General features: G+C 39.2%; 1 protein-coding gene across 1 annotated transcript in view; it reads left to right on the top strand.

Annotated features, from left to right (window-relative positions):
- LOC127629553 (ADP-ribosylation factor-like protein 15) overlaps window positions 1-19676 on the top strand; it is a 232246-nt gene that overhangs the window by 56321 nt on the left and 156249 nt on the right. Inside the window, exons 2-3 of the mRNA XM_052106648.1 lie at window positions 13610-13754; window positions 16760-16819. Coding sequence (XP_051962608.1) covers window positions 13610-13754; window positions 16760-16819 — 205 coding nt within the window. The remainder of the gene's footprint in view (window positions 1-13609; window positions 13755-16759; window positions 16820-19676) is intronic.

The raw sequence follows: 19676 nt of genomic DNA, 5'->3' as shown, positions 1-19676 counted from the left end.
ACCCCTTTACCAATGAAGGTGACAACCTGCACAATGTGATCACGCAAGCCTACATCCCAGATGAGTATGTACAACAGATCTTGAATGCTGATGTCACTGGCCAGAAGTTGTATGAAGACTATGTGTCAGAGCATATCAATGGAGATGTCAGCCTCTGGGCCCCTGTGAAGAAAGAGAACAACAAGATGTTCCTGTCTGGGAACAAGAAGATTACAGTGAAACTCAGAGACAATACTGTGGATCTGAAGGAGACCAAGGACCTGTTTGCAAGGCTGATGGTACTTGCTAGGTCAAATCGAGACATCAACCAGAAAGAGGCCATAGGAAACTATGAATTCACTCTGACACCAAGGGCACTGTTCGCTCCTGATGGAACAATTCTGCCATGCCATGACAAGTCCAAGTTAATCCATCTACTTGAGAAGCTGACAAAAGAAGACATGCCCCATGAAGACCATCAGCCGCCTCAAGTTGGAAGTTCTACTCAACAAGATGTAATGCATACAGGACTCACAGACCTCACATCTACTGATCAGCCAAGTCGGAAGATAGCACTGGTGGACGGTATGGTGCTTGTGCAGAAGCTGAGCAAAAAACCAGCGACTGTATTGACAGTCAATGATTTGAGTGGCTGCTTCAATGACAGACTGATGCAACTAACACGAGATTATGATGAAATCATCCTTGTGTTTGACACATATAGGGCAGATTCTCTCAAGAGTGCAACTAGAGATAAACGAAGACAAGGAAAAGCTTCTATTCAGTACCAAGTCAGAGATGACACCAGCATCAAACACATCCCAATGAGCAGGTTCCTCTCCCATGACAAGACTAAGAGTGATCTGACTGAATATCTTGCTGCCAAAACTCTGGAGTACAACAAGAGATCCTCCAAGCTGATCATCACATCTGCTTCTGGGCTCACTAGGAGCAACAAAGACCTTGTCTTTGAAGAAAACAACCACAAAGAAGCAGACACATTGCTGATCCACCAGGCTGTGCTGGCTTCACAGAGAAACCCACATGATGCACAGTTGGTGTTTTTCTCACCAGATACAGATGTTTTAGTGCTAGTCACAGCAAACTATGATCTCATGTTGAAGAACGCATCCATTTCTATGGCCTCTGGTGTTGTGCAGATTGAACCACTGTGGCGAGCTCTAGGTAAAGAAAGAGCAAAGGCTTTGCCAGCCTTCCACGCATTCACTGGGGCTGACAACACAGGAAGGTTCTCCCGCATAGGCAAGGCAACCTGGCTGCAGGTCTACCTTAAAGCAGATGAAGATATTGTCAAAGCTCTGCAGATGCTTTTGGATGAAGCAGATGTGACAGAAGGAATGCGGTCAGCCCTGGAATCCTTTATATGTGCAGCTTACTCACCCAAGGGGATCAACATCAAGGCAATCCCTCAACTGCGATGGCATCTCTTCTGCAAACATAGGGCAGAAAGTGACAAGCTCCCTCCAACACTTGGAACTCTGAAGCAGCACATCTTGAGAGTCCATGTCCAAACAAGAGTATGGGCACAGGCAGCCATTGCTCTGCAGGATCCACCACTGGATCCTCTGCAAAACGGATACTTCAAACACTCGGATGGTATGCTCAAACCAGTGACCACAGATGTCCTCCCAGCCCCAAAGGCCATCCTTGAGTTGGTTCAATGCAAGTGTAAATCTGACTGCTCTTCTGGGAGGTGCTCCTGCAGAGCTAAGGACTTAGCTTGTACTGACATGTGTCAGTGCAGCAGCCAGTGCCAGAACGATGACGATTCCCAAGCCGTGATGTATGAAAGCGATGATGATTATGATGATGTATAGAAACTGCATAATTAAAAAGGTTGCTTAATCATACTGTGGTCTAAATGTGCATGTCGATAGTTCCAGAACATCCACGTTTTACATTAGCTAATTTTAAACTCTTCAATAAAAGGAACTCCGAGTTATCTGATCAACTGCTTGTGATGTGTCATTTTTTTACCCATATTGTGGATGTATTTCAATGGGATGATAAAAAAAAAACATTGTTTTTAAGGAACATGGAATATTAAATGCAAACAACTTTTCATTACAATGATATTGCAAGAAACTAGCACCATTGGATTCCCTGACCCTGAAAATGTGGGTTTATCAGTTAAAATCAACATTCCAGCTTATTCAGAAGCCGAGATATTACAAATTAAAGTTTTACGGTGGCCATTTTATTAAAATTCAATATGGCCGCCACATAGACATCTGGGCAAATGCAAACATTGTTTTTCTGACTCCTTATACAATAACCTTTCCAAAAATGTATAGTTTAGCAAATCCCCCAAAAATTCCCACAAAAATATATAGTGAACCTGACTATCATTAGGACATACATCAATCATTAAGTCTTAGTTTTACTGAAAGATAAAACACAGACTTCAAGGCCTCTCGCTCATCCGCTCTCACTACCCTCAGGTGGTCCCCCAGGTGGACAGAGCGGTTGTGACCCACCTATGCCCTGATAATGGCGCCACCTGGCGGAGTGGCCCTGTGCTCCCCTCCAAGGGCTGTAGGATGACGCCTTCACTGACCTCCAAAGCCTACAGTGACACCGGACAGGCCGCCTCTGCCCTGCATGCCATGGCCCTCCTGCAAGTTCTCCAGGCCAAGCCTCTTAAAGATCTGCACTTGGGTAGTCCTGATCCCGACGTGCTGCATGAACTGCGCTCAGCAACCGACCTCGCCCTTAGGGCCACGAAGATCACTCGGGCAGGCGATGGCCACACTCTGGGTTCAGGAACGTCATCTGTGGCTGAACTTGGTCGAGATACGCAAAGTAGACAAGTCCGGTCTTTTCGGCGACACCGTCGAGGACTTCGCCCAACAGTTCTCCGCGGTGAAGAAGCAGATGGAGGCCATATCACACATCCTGCCCAGCTGAAAACCTGCCGCCACGGGCCACGCTCCATCTGCTCACCGAGGGCGTCCTCCTGCGGCTAAGAAACGTGCAGCTCCACCTCAACCCGGGCCCAGCGCTCAGCCACTGCATCGAGCGCCCCGCAGGAAGCGCACGCCCCCCGTCTCGCGGGCCCCTTCGAGGACCCGGAAGGCTCCCAAGATGCCCGACCCAGAGACCAAGACGTTCGCTCCGGAGCTGTTAAGAAGACCACTCCGTCCCCCGGTGGAGGGCCGGGAGGAGAATCCTTTGTTGAATTTATTTCATTTGCCCCACATTCTCAGTAAAAGAGCTATTTCCTGGGTCACCTGGCCCGCAAATGCCATTCTCATGGCACTCTGTCGCCACACCTCAACAGTCCCGGCATGCTGGACGCAGACCTTTCGCCTTCAGCCCCACGACTGTTCTCCAGCCGGCCGGTTCTGACGAGTCCAGAGGACGCCTCCATGGGACCTCCTCCTCAGTCACTAACCCGCAAGGTAAGTGCTTTGAGTCTTCTCTCAGCACCAGAGCCTCGGGACACACCCTTGCCTCCCAACGCCACATTACTTACTCCGCTCTGCTGCTCGGGCCTTGCACAAACTCCAGTTCAAAATGCTCACACAAAAACACATTTTAACTTGTGTCCGGCATCTAGATTGGTTCACAGTGGTAGACCTGAAGGACGCGTACTTCCACGTCTCAATATTGCCTCAACATCGAACCATGTGATTCCCTCCCTCCAGGACATATATAACAGGCGGTGTGTGAAAAAAGCTTGAAGGATCATCAGAGACTCCAGCCACTCGAGTCATGGGCTGTTCTCACTGCTACCATCAGGCAGGCGGTATCGCAGCATCAGGACCTGCACCAGCCCACTACATGACAGCTTCTTCCCCCAAGCAATCAGACTTTAGAACACTTGATCTCTCATGATCAATATACACCAGTAATGCACTTTATTAATCACACTGATTGTCATAAATTATATTCTCCACAATACAACTACTGTATATATTTTTTTTTATATACTTTTTATTTTTATTGTATTTGCATTACATATTGTGTGTATTATTTACTGTACATTATATATTATTATTTTGTTGTGTAATTATGTGTACGTTTGATATGTAAATTGTGTTGTGTAATTATATTGTTTATTGTAAATTGGTATATGTCGTCACTGTCATGACTGCTATGTTGCTCAGAACTGCACACAAGACTTTCACCTACTGTGCACTTGAGTATATGGTCGCGTGACAATAAGGTGATTTGATTTGATTTGTTTGATAATACTACTAATAATATCACTTTTATTATTTGTTTCCATCTTGAAATTGTTCACCTTCACTGGCACAGGTTGCAGGTATGAAAACATATGCATTATCAGGGTTAACATTCTGGAAAGTACTTCTAAAGACAATGGCAACAAACATCATGAATCATTTTGATGTTATGAAGAAATACTGTAGTTTCCTCATTGTGGCAGGGTTGTAAAATTATCCAATAGACAGTGAATTGTGGAAAAGATATGTGCAAAATTTTAAAAAGAAAGGAAATAAAAATGGTTTGCCTATAGATACTTCATTAAGTTTTACTGAATGAGATAAGAAGCAATCAATACAATATATATGTATGTATGTATGTATGTATGTGTATTTCATCTTTCAGAAAGCATGGCATGATAGCATTTTTCTAACTTTTTATACACAAGTCTGTAATGTTTGAAACATAACAATCCCTTTGTTTGTATTTTAAATAGTTCCCTTTTTAATGCTTCAATCAATTTTCCTAACACGCATGGCCATTGAGTAGCCAGCCTGTGGTTGGTATGGCGACAGCAAGGCATGGTGTGGACACAACAGTCTCGCTGGCATTTATCTTTCACCCCCCTCCAGATGCCACTATACTGGCACAAACTCCACTCCACCGTTGTCCATCTAACTGTTTTCCCCATGCCTGTCAGCCCTCTCTAAGCCACAAACACCAACATGAAGGAAAAAAAGATGAATGAAGGTAAACCTCCCTCCCCACTACAACCACTACTGCAGACGGCCACAGCCTCTCACTATGAGCTGGAGTGTAGTCAGAGCTGTGTTATGACTGGTGTGTGCTACATTCAAGTCAGTCATTGCCGCTGGTACTCCATCTGGACATCCATAGAAAGTGCTGTCATTTCAGAGGTCACCTCTGTGCCCTGCAGACAAGTGTTGCTAGTGGGCGTCTGGGCAGGGAAGACTCGTCGGCTGGGATGAGTGTGAGGTATGTTTGGGAATGCCAGGCTCAGACTGGTCTGGTCTGCCTGCTTGCTGTCTGTGTGTTACTCTGTCTGTCTGTGCCTGGTGTTTTTCCCAACCCCCCACCCACTCCAAATCTCATTGGCTCCTACTGTAGTTTGCCTTGGACACAATAAAAACAAACCTAACTGACCCCGAAACGCCCTAGAAAGCCATCATTATTGTAACTGCTGCAGTAAAAGCTGATTTTGGTATAATTATAGATTATGTTCAAGTTTACTAAGTAACTATTTAAACCCTCCTGTTCTGTTTGTGGTCTGAGAGACCCCAAGACTCTTTTAATAGCTAAAAAACATACTTTACATTAAAGTATCAGGTTAGTAAGAATTAAATGTATACCAAATTACAACATGATTGATAGCTTCGAAATTCCTAAATGAAAGAAAATTACATTTACTTTTATTTGAGGTTTCACAGACCCAAGTTATACAACAGGAATATATGCAATAGAATAGCTGCAAAAATTCCAAGATTGGTGTATACATTGTAGAAAAATACAATATAGCAAATCAAAATAAATGAGTGTTATTGGTCCAACAGTTAGATTAGAGGTTGATTACTTGTAATCTGGTATTGATAAAACAATTACATGACTAAAAATGTAACCACTAAAGTAATACTTTAGATTACACTTTTTAGGTAATCTAAAAATGTTAAGTGGATTATGTCCCAATTTGCTCCTTTACACACTTTCATTAAACATTAGTAAACACAAAAATTGAGTTTGATTGAGTCAGATAAACATGTTAATAGATTTAAAGGGAAAATAATAGGTAATAAGGTACTATTCGTATTTGTACACCCACATCCACACACCCCTGAAAGTAAAGTATCAATAGAAATGGGTTATGCTATTTTTGTTTAGATTTTTTTTTGCAAACAAGTTGCCATGTTGTCATTTGACTCTCTTGCATTCAGCATATTGCTCTGATTTTAATGCATTTCGCTCAATAGAGCAGCATTTGCATGGCATTGCCAACACAGCAGAGTGAAATATGATGTCCTGAAGTGAGCCAGGACTTGCTCTAATTTTACTACAATATTTTCCACTCTGCAGTGCTATTTTTATCAGATGCGGTTCATTATGGACTAGTTTTGGCATGACCTGAGGCTGTTTGGCTCTCTGCTATGATTGATTACAGCAAGGCATTTTTATATTTGTTGGTCATTACTGGAACAATTTTCTGATAATAATTTTACGAAGTGCCATTAAATGTAGAGCAGGTTACTTCCACACGCTGAATTGGTAGCAAATGGAATATGCAGCACAGGCAAGGAGAGGCGCACTTCAACATGCCATCTATTCAATGCAGGGAGATGATCTACATTTATGTCTTCAGTTTCAGCAACACGCCTTCACGATCAGTGAAAGATGAACCTGATGCATGTGGGTTTGGAGTTCATGTTGGCTCAGGTTTGTTGACTAAAGCCAAAAAGGATGTTTTCCATTCACTTTTTACACAAAACTTAGTGAAACATAGCTGAATGTAGTATTAATGTAGTTACCAACATGCTCTCCACTAACAAATATTTATATTATTCAAGACAGCACTCACAATGAAAGGATGGAAATTAATGTGCGATTATACTTCAGAATATGTACTTAAGTATTTGGATTCAGAAGAAATGGCAATATTAGGAATAATGCATGATGACTTGTTAATTAATCCAACAGCCTATGTGCAGCAATGTATATAAATCCCTTTAAGTGCCAAACAGTGTCACTGTCAAAGCCATGGCAATGGACGATATATAGGTATGGATGGGAAAAATAGGATGGCATCACTGCCTGACACTCCATTTGCAGATGTCTCCTCTGTTTCCACACTCACAGAGGGCAAATGTGTGAAATGTGAGCCCTGTATGTCTGTGGGGTGCTTCCCTCTCCTGTGCCCCCTCATTTATTGGCTCTAAAAATAAAAAGCTGTCATTTAAAATGGGGCAGACAAGTGAGCAATTGGATGAAAATCGTATGTCTGGGGACCAACCCTCACCCAACCCCCTTCCACCCCCCACCCCAATGGCATCACTATACTTGTAACCCTCTTGGGGCTAAACAATAAGTATGGTTTTCTTCTGGCCCTGTAGCCCACAAAAAATATGGCAGAATTGTATACATTTTTGTTTAATCCTCTGGGGTCTGAGGGTGTTTTGTGCCCTGGAGAAGTTTTGACATGCCTTGGCATTTGTGCTTTTTTCAGTTGCTTAAAAACATACTAATGGCTAATGTATGATAACACTGTATTCAGCACAATCTGGGCTACAATAATATGTGAGCAACATGTATGTACATCTTTGTATTTTTGAGAAAATAACGTTTATACGTGGTTTTTGAAAAAAACGACAATTTTAAGTCATTGAATTAAGGCTATATAACGTATACTAAACTTTTGTCCACAAGACTTTTGAGAACTGGATCTTGTAGCCTAGAGTTTTTGCTACAAAATGATGTGAAAACCATCCTGATCACTCATTCATACAAAACAATATAGTAATTTAACTTTTGTAAGACACTTTTAGTGTTAGAAAGGTAATATGCGAGGAGGCGTGAACTTTCATGAATATGGATTGTATTTCACACCTGAGGAGACATAGACCCCTCCCCTGGGCCTATCAATGAGGAATGTGACAGAAAGAGAATGAATGTGAGGAGACTTAATGATCAAAATCAAGTTTTAAGTTAAAAGAAGTCTGACTATACATTTTCTTTATATAAAGACTTTACTTAAAAATGTTAGACCTACACTACCATTTAAAAGTTTTAGAATAAGTCTCTTCTGCTTACCAAGGCTGCAATTATTTGATACAAAATACAGTAAAAACATTGATATTCTGAACTCTTTTTAAAATTTAAAAGAACAGTTTTCTATTTGAATATATTGTTAAATTCAATTTGTGATCAAAGCTGAATTTTCAGCATCAATACTGCAGTCTTCAGTGTCACATGATCCTTCAGAAATCATTATAATATGCTGATTTTCTAATTTGGGCATATTTACATCACATTTGACACATTACCTTTTCTTCAAATACAACAATTTAAGATTTTCAGCTAATAATAATAGCAAATTGATGTGCAATAATAGCCAGAAATATTAAATGATATTATAAACCAATAAAAGCTGTGAATTCAAACACACTCTTTTGCTGGAAAATGATGGCATATGGTACAAAACATTATTGATTTATTTAATGTTTTCAAGTCTATCACAGCTGGGAACCGAGAACAGGTTCTTATTCATAAACGGTACTATTATATATAAAAAAATAAAACACATGGAAAATATGGTTTTCATGAATTTTGGTTTTGTTAATGGGTCTTGAACTACTAACATCATACTACAATACTCTTGACAGTGTTGACTGCAGTGCAGTTCACCAGCAGCACTGCCAGTTGCTGAATCTACAGTGTGAAACACACAGCAGGTCCGGTGAAGTCATATTTCCAAACAAATTACCCGAAATTATGACTCTTATGAATTGGTTGTTTTGAATCTACAGTGTGACCAGTGTACTCCTTAGATTTAAATCAGGAAGTTCCGTTATTGACTGTTTGTTCATATAAAATGTGTTTTTATAGATAGGCCTACACATTATTTTTGAAGAGATTTATTGTGATCAGTGGGACTTAAAAAAAGAAAGAAAGAAAGAAAAAAGGAAAATGAATGAAATATGTTGTCACATTTGTTGCGCAATTACTGGATTGAACTAATTCTCTAAATGGTCTTTGAAAAGTCCTTAAAACATGTGTGTAAACACACCTTTTGCCAGAATTGTATTAAATGTACTTCTGATTTGTTATATCTGCTCTTTTGTAATCCAAAATTATATCATCATTTGGCAGGAGACTGTGGAGGGCAGTAAAGGCAATACAAATTGTATTTCTTATTCCCAAATATTTATTCCTCAAAAGTAAGAATTGTTAATGGAACTGTTAATGAATCGTTAAATTCCTTACGGTTCTAGCAATTTCATCATTCTAGCAATTTCATCTATTTTAGCCAGCTAGATAAAGTAACTTAACTAAAAGTAAACTAAAGTAACTGGTGAATTCAATGGAGTTTGCAACTACAATGTTCAATATATCACAGAACACCAAATGTTTTCATTTGTAAGGCATAAAAACACATATAAATTATCAACAGACATCAGATATAGTGACAATGCAGCATTGGCTTATCTGGGCAAGTGACCATTCCATCAGCTGGCCCCCAACTCTCTCACACTGGCTCTGGGCCAGTGGGCCATCCTTACTGTGGAGCTCTGCCTATACAATATGTGTTCTTTCTAGTCTGTAAGTATTAAGCCTCATGTTATGCCAGTAATTCTGCTGGGCAATACCTGTTGTCACTGCTGTTCACTCAACTCTAGAGCCGGTGCAGTGCAGACCACATTACTTTTCTCATTATCGAGGTCAGATGACTATTTTGCTTTATTGCACAGGGCAGACAAGGTACCCTTCACTCAGCCAAGGGGTCTATTCAGTAGAAGTTGGCAGCCGGAGTGTTGTTTTTGCTGTGGCGTTTGGTTCAGTGTAGGTTCCATAAGGGCTGAAGGTTCAATAATGTGGCGGTGGATTGTAGTGCTGCTGTATCTTTGTTTTGGTGCCAGGGCCTGGATCTCAGCCAGACCTTTTAATTACATCAGTTGTTTGATATCTTGACATCTTTTTTAAATAGAAGGCTGGATGGCATGCGGGGGCCTGAGAGATTTGTATTGTGCACCTAAAAGTGAAACATTTTATCTTAAAATGGAGCACTGCCATGCCACAGCTCTTATCAGTCTGGGATATTTATACCCTCAAACATCTTCATTTACATAAAAAGCAGTTAATCAGCCTTTACAACTTGCCAAATATCAGTGAGGTAACGTCTCGAGTGCTGCTCTTGGAGAAAACAATTAAAACGTGTCCAATAGAATGAGAGCCAAAAAAATCAATCAAGAGTTAGGAATTGTCGACATATAGAAAACCTTTTTGGCGGGAGAGTACCCTGTCTTAGTTGGATGTTTTCGTTCTGCCTTACTGGCATGGGGAAAAACACTGACCAAACAATTGTTTGAAATGTGACTACTTGGACACATGGGAACTCCTTTATTTTGATCTCCTGCGACAACATGGGCCACTGAAGTGTGTGGTTGTGTGCTCCTGAGGGAGCCCTGCTGGACCTGATGGGCCACAGGGTCAAATATCTAGTACGTTCTTTCATCAACTGATGTAAATTTATCATCCCATCTGAGCACTGTAAGTAAAGGTGGGGGTGAAAAGGGTAAATTCATCAGAAGCATATCCTGCCTCGTACAGAACCAGATGTCCACGTTGCTGTGTGACAAAGCAGAAGCATGTGCTGCTGACCTGAACGACTAAGTAGGACTGCTCTTCTCTGGCAGTTCTTTGGGAAGAGCCTGTGAAAGCCATTTAGGCTTTTTTGTGATGGAAGAATATCAGAGCCCATGGCGCATTGTTTGCCTACGTGCCATGTTGTCCTTAAATCAGGATTCAGGAAGAATTACATAATACATGAGTGAGTTCTAATGATAGAATCCAGGGCTCTGCATCAGAACATGGGTTATACAAGTTTTGACCTAATGACACTTTTGCTGCTACACAAATGCACAGCATTTACATTCACATACACAGTGGTTATAATGTCATTAGTTTTTTTTAATACTTCTGATGTTAAATATTCTGGTATTTGCCTATGTTGAAAGAAAACAACTTTTTAGAAAAAATCCATACAATATCAATACAATTCAATACAAGTTAAGCTTTAGTATCATAATATATCTGATTACCACAAAAATAATTTAGACTGTCCTTTTCTTTAAAAAAAAAAAAAAGAAGAAGAAGCAAAAATCGAGGTTACAGTGAGGCACTTACAATGAAAGTGAATGAGGCCAATTTTTGTAGAAATGTGAAGCTTGTTTTATAAAAGCACTTACATTAACCCTGTTAAAACACCTGTATTATTTGTGCTGTACATTTTTTTAAATGTAACATCATCATGGCAACAAAGTTGTAAAATTGGCTTTAACTTTACACAGAAAAGGTTAGTATGCAATTTTGAAACCGTGAGTATTTTAACATTTAAGGATTGGCCTTAAATGAAAGGTGCAAGATGTAAACATTTTCATGTAATATTCACCTTTTTTGCCAATGTGCGAACGGCTTATAACGCAACTTAAAAAATTTGCTCTTCCCGGACTTCCTAAGTTGCCTATTAAAGCCTGTAGACTGCTTTTCATGCAAAGGGAGCGGGTTCGCTTTTGCCGGGAAAACCCAAAGGATGTGACATTTATGTGTGCTCCCGAGAGCCTTGCCTCAGAGAGTAATCGCATCTCTTCTGCTATTCAACAGTGACAACAAACTGCAACACTAGGTAATGTTATCTTAGAGATAATATTAACAAACAAAAAAACAAAAAAACATTTATCTACTGAATCCCATCTGGCTAAGCGGAAACGTGATCGTGGTCGAGCAAAAACAGGAGTGAACATTGGCAGGGCATTTGATTCCTGGAGGGACCTTCGTTCGCATTTGGGGATCAAAACCGACCCTGAACTGGCATTCCTCTTATTGGACTGGCAAGCTTGCATAACTGCAAAGCATGTGAAATATTGTGCCATAAGGATTGATCTGTGTCATTTTAGCTAACTTGATGAAATCACATCAATACTGAATTGTGTCAACATATTTATAAAGTACAGTATATTTTATAAAAAGCTACTGTCATCATCCACCAAATTTAGCTAACAGCTATTGATAAAGCTGGCTAGCTAGCTAACGCCGACATAGGCTATCGTATAAATGCATTCAATGTATCATGCAAAGAAAAGTGATTACTTCAAACTACAGTCTCGCATAGTCAGACCTATATCCACACTTTGTTTTAGCCCTGTTCCAGCACTGGAGAATTAAATATAATATACAATCTGAAAGTTTGTAGTAAAACAATCATAACTGTGCAATTTTAATTATGCTACCTCATTTGTCAGCATGATGCCGGTGAAACACGTTCAAGTCTCTTTATACATTATGTCATTGTTTTGGCCGATGCTCATGTCCCTATGGAGTGTGTGCACAAGCACGAGCACGAGCAACAGGTAGCTGGCAGCAGATCACTTATTGGCCAATGTTGTCATTAATAACAAGGGTTTCTGTATCTTACATACTGCACCTTTAAAGAAAAGGAAGAGCGTGTCAAAATTAGTTTTTGTGGTAATAAACATAATGCCACAAATGCTCTTGATTGAGCTTAACTTGTATTAAACCCAGAATATTCCTTTTAAAGGGATAGTTTACCTAAAAAAATAAAAATAAAAAATCCTCAAATTGTTCCAAACCCATATGAATGAATGGTGACTGAAGCTGTCAGTCCCTAACATTCTGCCTAAGTCATACATCTTGTTTTGGGAGATGTAAGACAAAATATTAGGGACTGACAGCCTCAGTCTTCGTTCACTTTCATATTGCTCAAAGTTTCTCTTGTGTTTCACGGAACAAAGAAAGTCATACAGGTTTGGAGTAAAAAATAATAACATTTTCATTTCTAGGTGAACTATCCCTTAGACTACAGTGTAGTTCCTCTTTAAGTCTAGCTAAAACTGACATGAAAATTAAATAATCCAGAGGTGAGGGCAGAATCATGCCCTGCCTGGCCCAGACTAGTTCTGTCCTGCTAATGAAAGAGATCTCATTTTAGTTCTGTATACTGATCTCTCCACACAAGCTTTAACCGTCCCATTCATGGTTCACGCTGCATTTGCCTCCTAATGTCTCACAGCAGGCCTTCAGTCAAAGACGGTGATTCATAAAGTGACAGGTCTGTCTGCTGCTTTGAGGACACAAGCTCTCTCTCTCTCTCTCTCTCTCTCTCTCTCTCTCTCTCTCTCTCTCTCTCCTATTAATGCACTCCCCCCTAAACAGACACAGACTGCATTACACTGTCGCGTAACAGTCTATTTTACATGTTAAGGCAAGCAAATTCTAAAATAAAGCCTATCCTAATATTAAGCCCTACACACTGCAATAGAAAAGGAGGGCTCTGCCACGTTAGTGCAAGAACATTAGTAACCCATCCACTCTAATAATCGAGAAAGCAACAGCTGTGTGGTGATGTCCCATTTTGTCAACTACGTCATTTGATTGTGAGTTCAGGAGGTGTCCTCCAGATGTGTTGCTTTCGAATCACCGCATTAGTTTGTTGCATCAACAAACGTCTTTCTCTGTTACTTCATTAGCATTTGTCAGCTGATGAAAACCACTCTCGGGATCACTCTCTATTATCTTCCTCATTTTGTTTTAAGTCTTTCTTCCTTGGCAAACATTTTTAGCCTTATCAGTGCTCTAGTGAAAACAGCACCTCTCATAGTCACTAACGTGTTTTTCTTTTCAATTATCTTTGTATTATTAGTGTCTCCAGACATTGTGCTGTACGGCTCCCCCTTCACCCAGACCGGAGTATGATGTTGTGTGCATTGGACTGAGTGGTGCTGGCAAGAGCAGTCTGCTATCTCGTTTGTGCAATGAAATCAGTAATGGCACCGTACCAACCACAGGTAATATAACATTTCTCTGCAGCTTTTTGCTGCAGCATTTTTAAAACCCAAAAAACAGGTTGGATCTAATGCTTTTGAATGAGGTGTAGAGAATGAGATGTAATAAATAGCATATTTTATAGCCTTATCTGAACTCACTTTGGTAATTACCAAAAATTATAATTATGTCATCATTTACCCACTCTCTTGTTCTAAAGCTGTATGATATTCTGGTTACACTTTATAATAAGTTTCCATTTGTTAATATTAGTTAACAACATTATTTAAAATGAACTAACAATGAACAATACTTTTACTGCATTTATTAATCTTAGTTAATGTTAATTTCAACATTTACTCTAGTAATGCATTTTTAAAATCAAAATTTTATTTGTTAACATTAGTTAATGCACTATGAATTAAAATGAACAAACAATGAACAGTCAAAATAAGTCAAAATATTAATAGCTACTGTCTTGACCAACACTAAATATGTATCGTTTGAAAGCTTAGAAGCTCTACTTTCCAACACATACAGGCATTATGACCAAAACTGATCAAGTGCTTTGAAATTTGCAATTATGTCTTTGAAGTGAGGCATTCTCATGGGTGTGTAAAACGGAGCTTCCTCGGGACATTGCGAGGGAAGAGTCAGAGCGAAGTCTGAGCAGTCAATGGAGCGAGAGAGACGACCAAAGAGAAGAGAGGAAGAGATCGAGAGGAAGAGATCGTGTTCTTCCTGTTTGGAAACATTTGAACTGAAATTAGCCGCATCCCAAAAGGTGTACTGCGCCAATCAGAAGTGACTTTTCAGAGTCACATGGTCAACTGGGCTGTCTTTTCCGACAGTTGATTTATGGTCCTTTGTTTCAGATTCTTACAAATCTCCCGCTCAAATAGTTCATATTTAATCATTAACTTTTATATCTTGAGAATGGTACAAGAGACATGATATTCGTTGTCATCAGCTTTCTCTGCATACGCCAGCAAACGCTTACATACCAAACATGACATTTTGTTTCATGGATATTATACATGTAGTTAACAAACATGAAAATCCCTGGTTACAAATCATACTGGTTAATTCCTTGGTTAAACCACATGGATAAAACATTACACACATTTTAAAGAGGTACATCAGGCTGTAATCATTAATTTGTCAGATATACAAGTTACCACAGTTCAAAGAAATGTTCAGAATTTTTCCTAGTTAAATTCAGCTGAAAGATATTTGCAAAATACTTAATCAAGTAATCACAACCTACTGAAAAAATCATGGAAAAGTTATGCAAATGTATTTGTCTAACGTTTGTGAGAGCCCTGCTTTTTGTGTTCATGGGAATAAGTCATATGGGTTTGGAACAACACGAGGGTGAGTAAATGATTCAATAATTGTCATTTTTGGGTTAATTATACGTCAAAATACCTTGTTTCTCCAACAAATGCAACTTATCCTCCCAACAAATTGACCCAGCACACAATGTTTTTAACAACTTTTCTCAGTACATTTTTTATATCTCCAGCTCTACATTTTCCAGTACTGCTAGTGCCTGCAAAATCTCTGCCTTGTCACCATATACTCATCAGCTTCTTGGCGTACTGAAAGCTGTTTAACGTTATTGCTGCAACTCTCTGTCCAGTTACCTCAGAGTCCCCCTACTTCACCATTTAAAAAAGGAGTGCACTTGTAGATGACCTCGTTGTGCGTATGTGTGTCTGTGTTTCTGAACATCTGGGTTTTGTCACATGGACTTTCTTCCTTATGACAAGAGTGTTGATTTCATTAGAGCCCATGGTGACAGGCTGGTGTATTCATGAATCACAGTACCTTCACTCTTGCTGCCATCAGATTGAGAACATCACTTCCTTTTAAAAAAAACACACACAAAAAAAACAGAAATGGTTCTTTTCACAAGAGAAGACGCAGTTGAGTCTGCCTTTCTTCTGCACATTTTGAGTGTGATGTATAAAGCACATAAGACAGCACATAAACTCAGAATGTCCAATGACTCATTGTCTTTGGAGTGAACACCTGTCTTAAGCTGTCCTGTGAAGTGGTAATTGTGAAAATAAACATGTTTACTATAGCAAAGGCTTATTTGGCAGCTTGCATGGAAATATGGTTAGATTAAGTTGTTAGAGCCACTAGTCTGCACTGACAGAGCTTCTCACCTCTTCATGGCAAATATACTTTCACCTGCTGAGCATTATAAGAATTTTGCCTTATGAACAAAAGCTTTAAAGTCAGTGTGGGCTTTGGAGGTTCAGTCTCACATGTTTTCAATTGCATGAATCAATACCAAATGGCTGGCCTCCTTGTCTCTGCATGCATTGGTGGGAAACTAACCCGCCAGAAGACATTTTTGTGTAGCATGTAAATTATAATACATTTTCTATATGTTTCACATTTATGTTATACTTTTAGCTGTTAAAGGAATAGTTCACCAAAAAATACAAACGTTGTCATAATTTATTCACATGTTTTCAAATATGTATTCTTTATGCAGAAGACAAAAGGAGATGTTTCAATGAACATTGTGGTCCATCTTTTCAATACGACGGCAGTGTATAATGCCTCACTTTAAAGCCTAAAAATGGGCCCAAACGTATCATAAAAGCAGTCTGTGCAACTTGTACGTCATATTCCAAGTGTTCTGAAGAAATATGATGTTTTGATAAGAAACATCCTGAAGTGTAAGTACTTTTTTAATGATAATCTTGACACCCTTTACGTGTTCATAAGCACTATTAGAAGCTTTTTCACAGCGGCTCGTGTCTTCGTGCAACCACTTGCATTGTTTTTGTTGTGCTAAACTTTGAACAAACTTCTCTCATGCCCTCCTGAACACAGAACAGACATCAAAATTTTAACTGAAAAATGACCTAAATTTCAGGATGTTTCACACCAAAACCTATCGTAAAGAGCTTAAAGGGTTAAGTAATATATATTCTGTTTTAGAGAACAAGCTTTGTCCTTTTACCACAAAATGTGTGAAATTTTAACATCGATGTGTTTTCTTCCCCAGGTTTCAGCATCAAGGCAGTGCCATTTGAAAATGCAGTTTTGAATGTGAAGGAACTAGGAGGTAATAAAAACAAATGGATTTTAAGAATCATTTTCTCCTCTCCAATCACTAAAGGGAATGAGTGTTACCATGCTTATCCAATGTCTCTAGGACAGATCTCTTAGTTTAGCCACCTGAATTCTAAGAAGGGGCACTTACCTCAGTGTCTCCAACTTTCCAGTAAATCCACAGCTGCAAGAAGAGTTTAAAGATTAAGACATTACAAGTCAGTAATGTTTAGTAGCTGTTTGCTAAGCAAATAAATATTGTGACTCTTTTGGCACGTGTTGCACTCTTGGCTGAAGGGCTTGCACACAGGGAAAGCTGGGAATTAATTTGACGCTTGTGAAAGACACATATGCACCTGCAGTGTTCTTTTTGCAGCATTTATAGAATAAGCTAATTGGATTTGTCTTGTTCTCAACATCATATTTTGTATTGTTCTAGTATTCTGTATACCAGGGATGCTGAATCCTGCTCCTTGCTGTATCTTCAGAGTTTAGCCTAATCAAAAACACCTAAATCAGATAATAAATGTTTTGGAGTTCATTTGAAAATACAAGCCAGTTGTGTTGGAACTTAACTCTATAGGAAGATAGACAATAAAAAGTCAAATCGCTGTGTGGAACAGTTACAGAAGGTTAGAATGACTGTCAGGTTTGTTCCATTGCTTCCACCTGATTAGAAAAGAAAAACACATTTTATTATACATGCCGGACATTGTTTTGGAATTGATTTTGCCTTGTGGGTAATATGAATAGAATTTTTCAATTATCAATTCAAAGCCTTCTTCAGCCACCTCAACTTTTATAAATGTCTTTAAAAGTAGATGTTTTGATGAATATCGTAAGCCATCTTTTCAGTACTATGTCAGTGCCTCACTTTAAAGCTTTAAAAATATAATAAAGTAGTTCATAGACTCCTAAGACAAGACTTCTGAAGGCATATAAAAGGTTTTGGTTAAAAACAACCCACAATATAAGTACTTTTTATTTATTTTTTAAGTGAACATTTTTACCATATGCCTTCAGAAGACTTGATATATGATGCAGGAGTGTGTGCACTAATTTTATGATACTTATATAAGCAGAGGCACTATCCACTGGCATTGCATTGAGAAGACAGCTCACAATATTCATTAAAACATCTCCTTGTGTGTTCGCATAAGAAAGAAAGTCATACAGGTTTGGAACTATTCTTTTAATCTGACATGACTGCTCATTTAGGCCAGATATGAGGCCACAGGTACAGTGTTGGAAGATGCTTGTTATTATAGGACTGTTGAACAACAGAGGCTTGTAGAGAGTGGTATAAATCTTCAACCAGAGCCCGACTCTGTTTATGAGAATGTTTGGGGAGCCGCTCTGAAGTGATTTATGTGTTTTGTGGGACACGGGGGACATTACAGGTGCACTTTGTATCATGACAAGTGGCCCAACTGACGCAACAGAATCAAGAGCCCAGTTACAGAAAAACAACAGGGAAAGGCAACACAGTAAACCAAAGGGCCGCCTGACTAAATCTGAAATGCATATGGAGGGCTGTGAAATGAAACTTCTCCAGTAGGTAAGGTCAGAGTCCCTGGGGATGTTTTTAATGGATTGAGGCCTCTAGTGCTCTTTAAGATGAGGCTGATGTATCACCTGGAGTAGGACACATCTGCTCTGACTGAATGTCTGCCTGGTGCCTGAAAGGGAACAGAGCTGTAAAAGATGTGTTTTGCATGTGTTTTCCTTTCTTTCCCATGAACTGCCTAACTTTAGACATTGACAATTATAACTTAGCGAGATGTACCCACTTTTGGTGAGACAATATAATTTTATGGGAGGTTGACAGTATTGTGATTGCGATCAAACATGCAAAAGTATCTAAGTCATGATGCAGAGTACATTTTTCATGACAACTAAAGAGCTGTTGAGCCCAAAGGAACCCAGGTTCGAATCCGTCCTGGGTCATCATGTCACAATCACATTTCCTCTATATACTTTCTTATCAGTTCTCTACTGCTCTGTATAATGAACGGAGGTTACCACAGTAACTATGATTTTTTTTTAGTCAGTTAGACACATATTTCCACATGTATAAATCTTTGATAAAAGTTTGCATGCCATAAAATGAGCTTACATGTTGTTGTCACATTTATGTGTGTGTTTTGGTTCTTGTTTTTGTTCATGCTTTGTATTTCATGTCTTTTATTTTGAAGTTTAGCTAATTGTTTCCTAGTTCCTTTTTTCTGTCATGTCTTGTCATGTGATTTCCTTTTCCCCTCATGTGATCTGGTTTCATGTGTCTTGTTCTTATTGGTTTATTGTGTAGCGAATCAGCTCTATATTCTTCCACCATTAGGTAGCGAATCAGCTCTATGAAATATTCATAATCGATTATAACAAGTTATGATTGATTATTAATATTTCATAGAGCTGATTCGCTACCTAATGGTGGAAGAATATAGAGCTGATTCGCTACATAATGGTGGAGAATGTGCGGGCATGATTAAACAAAGGTTATGAGCTTGAACCACTGTCAACCTAAAAGTGTGCATTGAATAATTCCGGTCAGAATAGGACACGACATGCGAAACGGCATTTGCTTCACTAGTTGCTGGCTTGTTTGGATGCGGATAAAGTGATGGCTTGAATTGACATCTCTACTGTAATTGAAAGAGTCTTAACACATTTAAGCATATTTTCAAAAGGTATCAGTGTACGAGTAATGTGATTTTAGCGAAGAAACCCTAATTTCAGTATTAAAGTGTAAGTCTGTTTTGATGAAGGAATCTCAGCTCAGCGGCATGTAAACTGTACCAGAATTGATTGCTTAACCTGTTTCTGATGAAGAAATCTCAGTACAGTGTTATATAAATGTAGATTTGGGCGAT

Source organism: Xyrauchen texanus, chromosome 3, assembly GCF_025860055.1.
Source record: "Xyrauchen texanus isolate HMW12.3.18 chromosome 3, RBS_HiC_50CHRs, whole genome shotgun sequence".
In the NCBI taxonomy this organism is placed as follows: domain Eukaryota; kingdom Metazoa; phylum Chordata; class Actinopteri; order Cypriniformes; family Catostomidae; genus Xyrauchen; species Xyrauchen texanus.
Note: the sequence above shows the minus strand (reverse complement) of the source record. Positions and strands in the feature narration are given on the sequence as shown.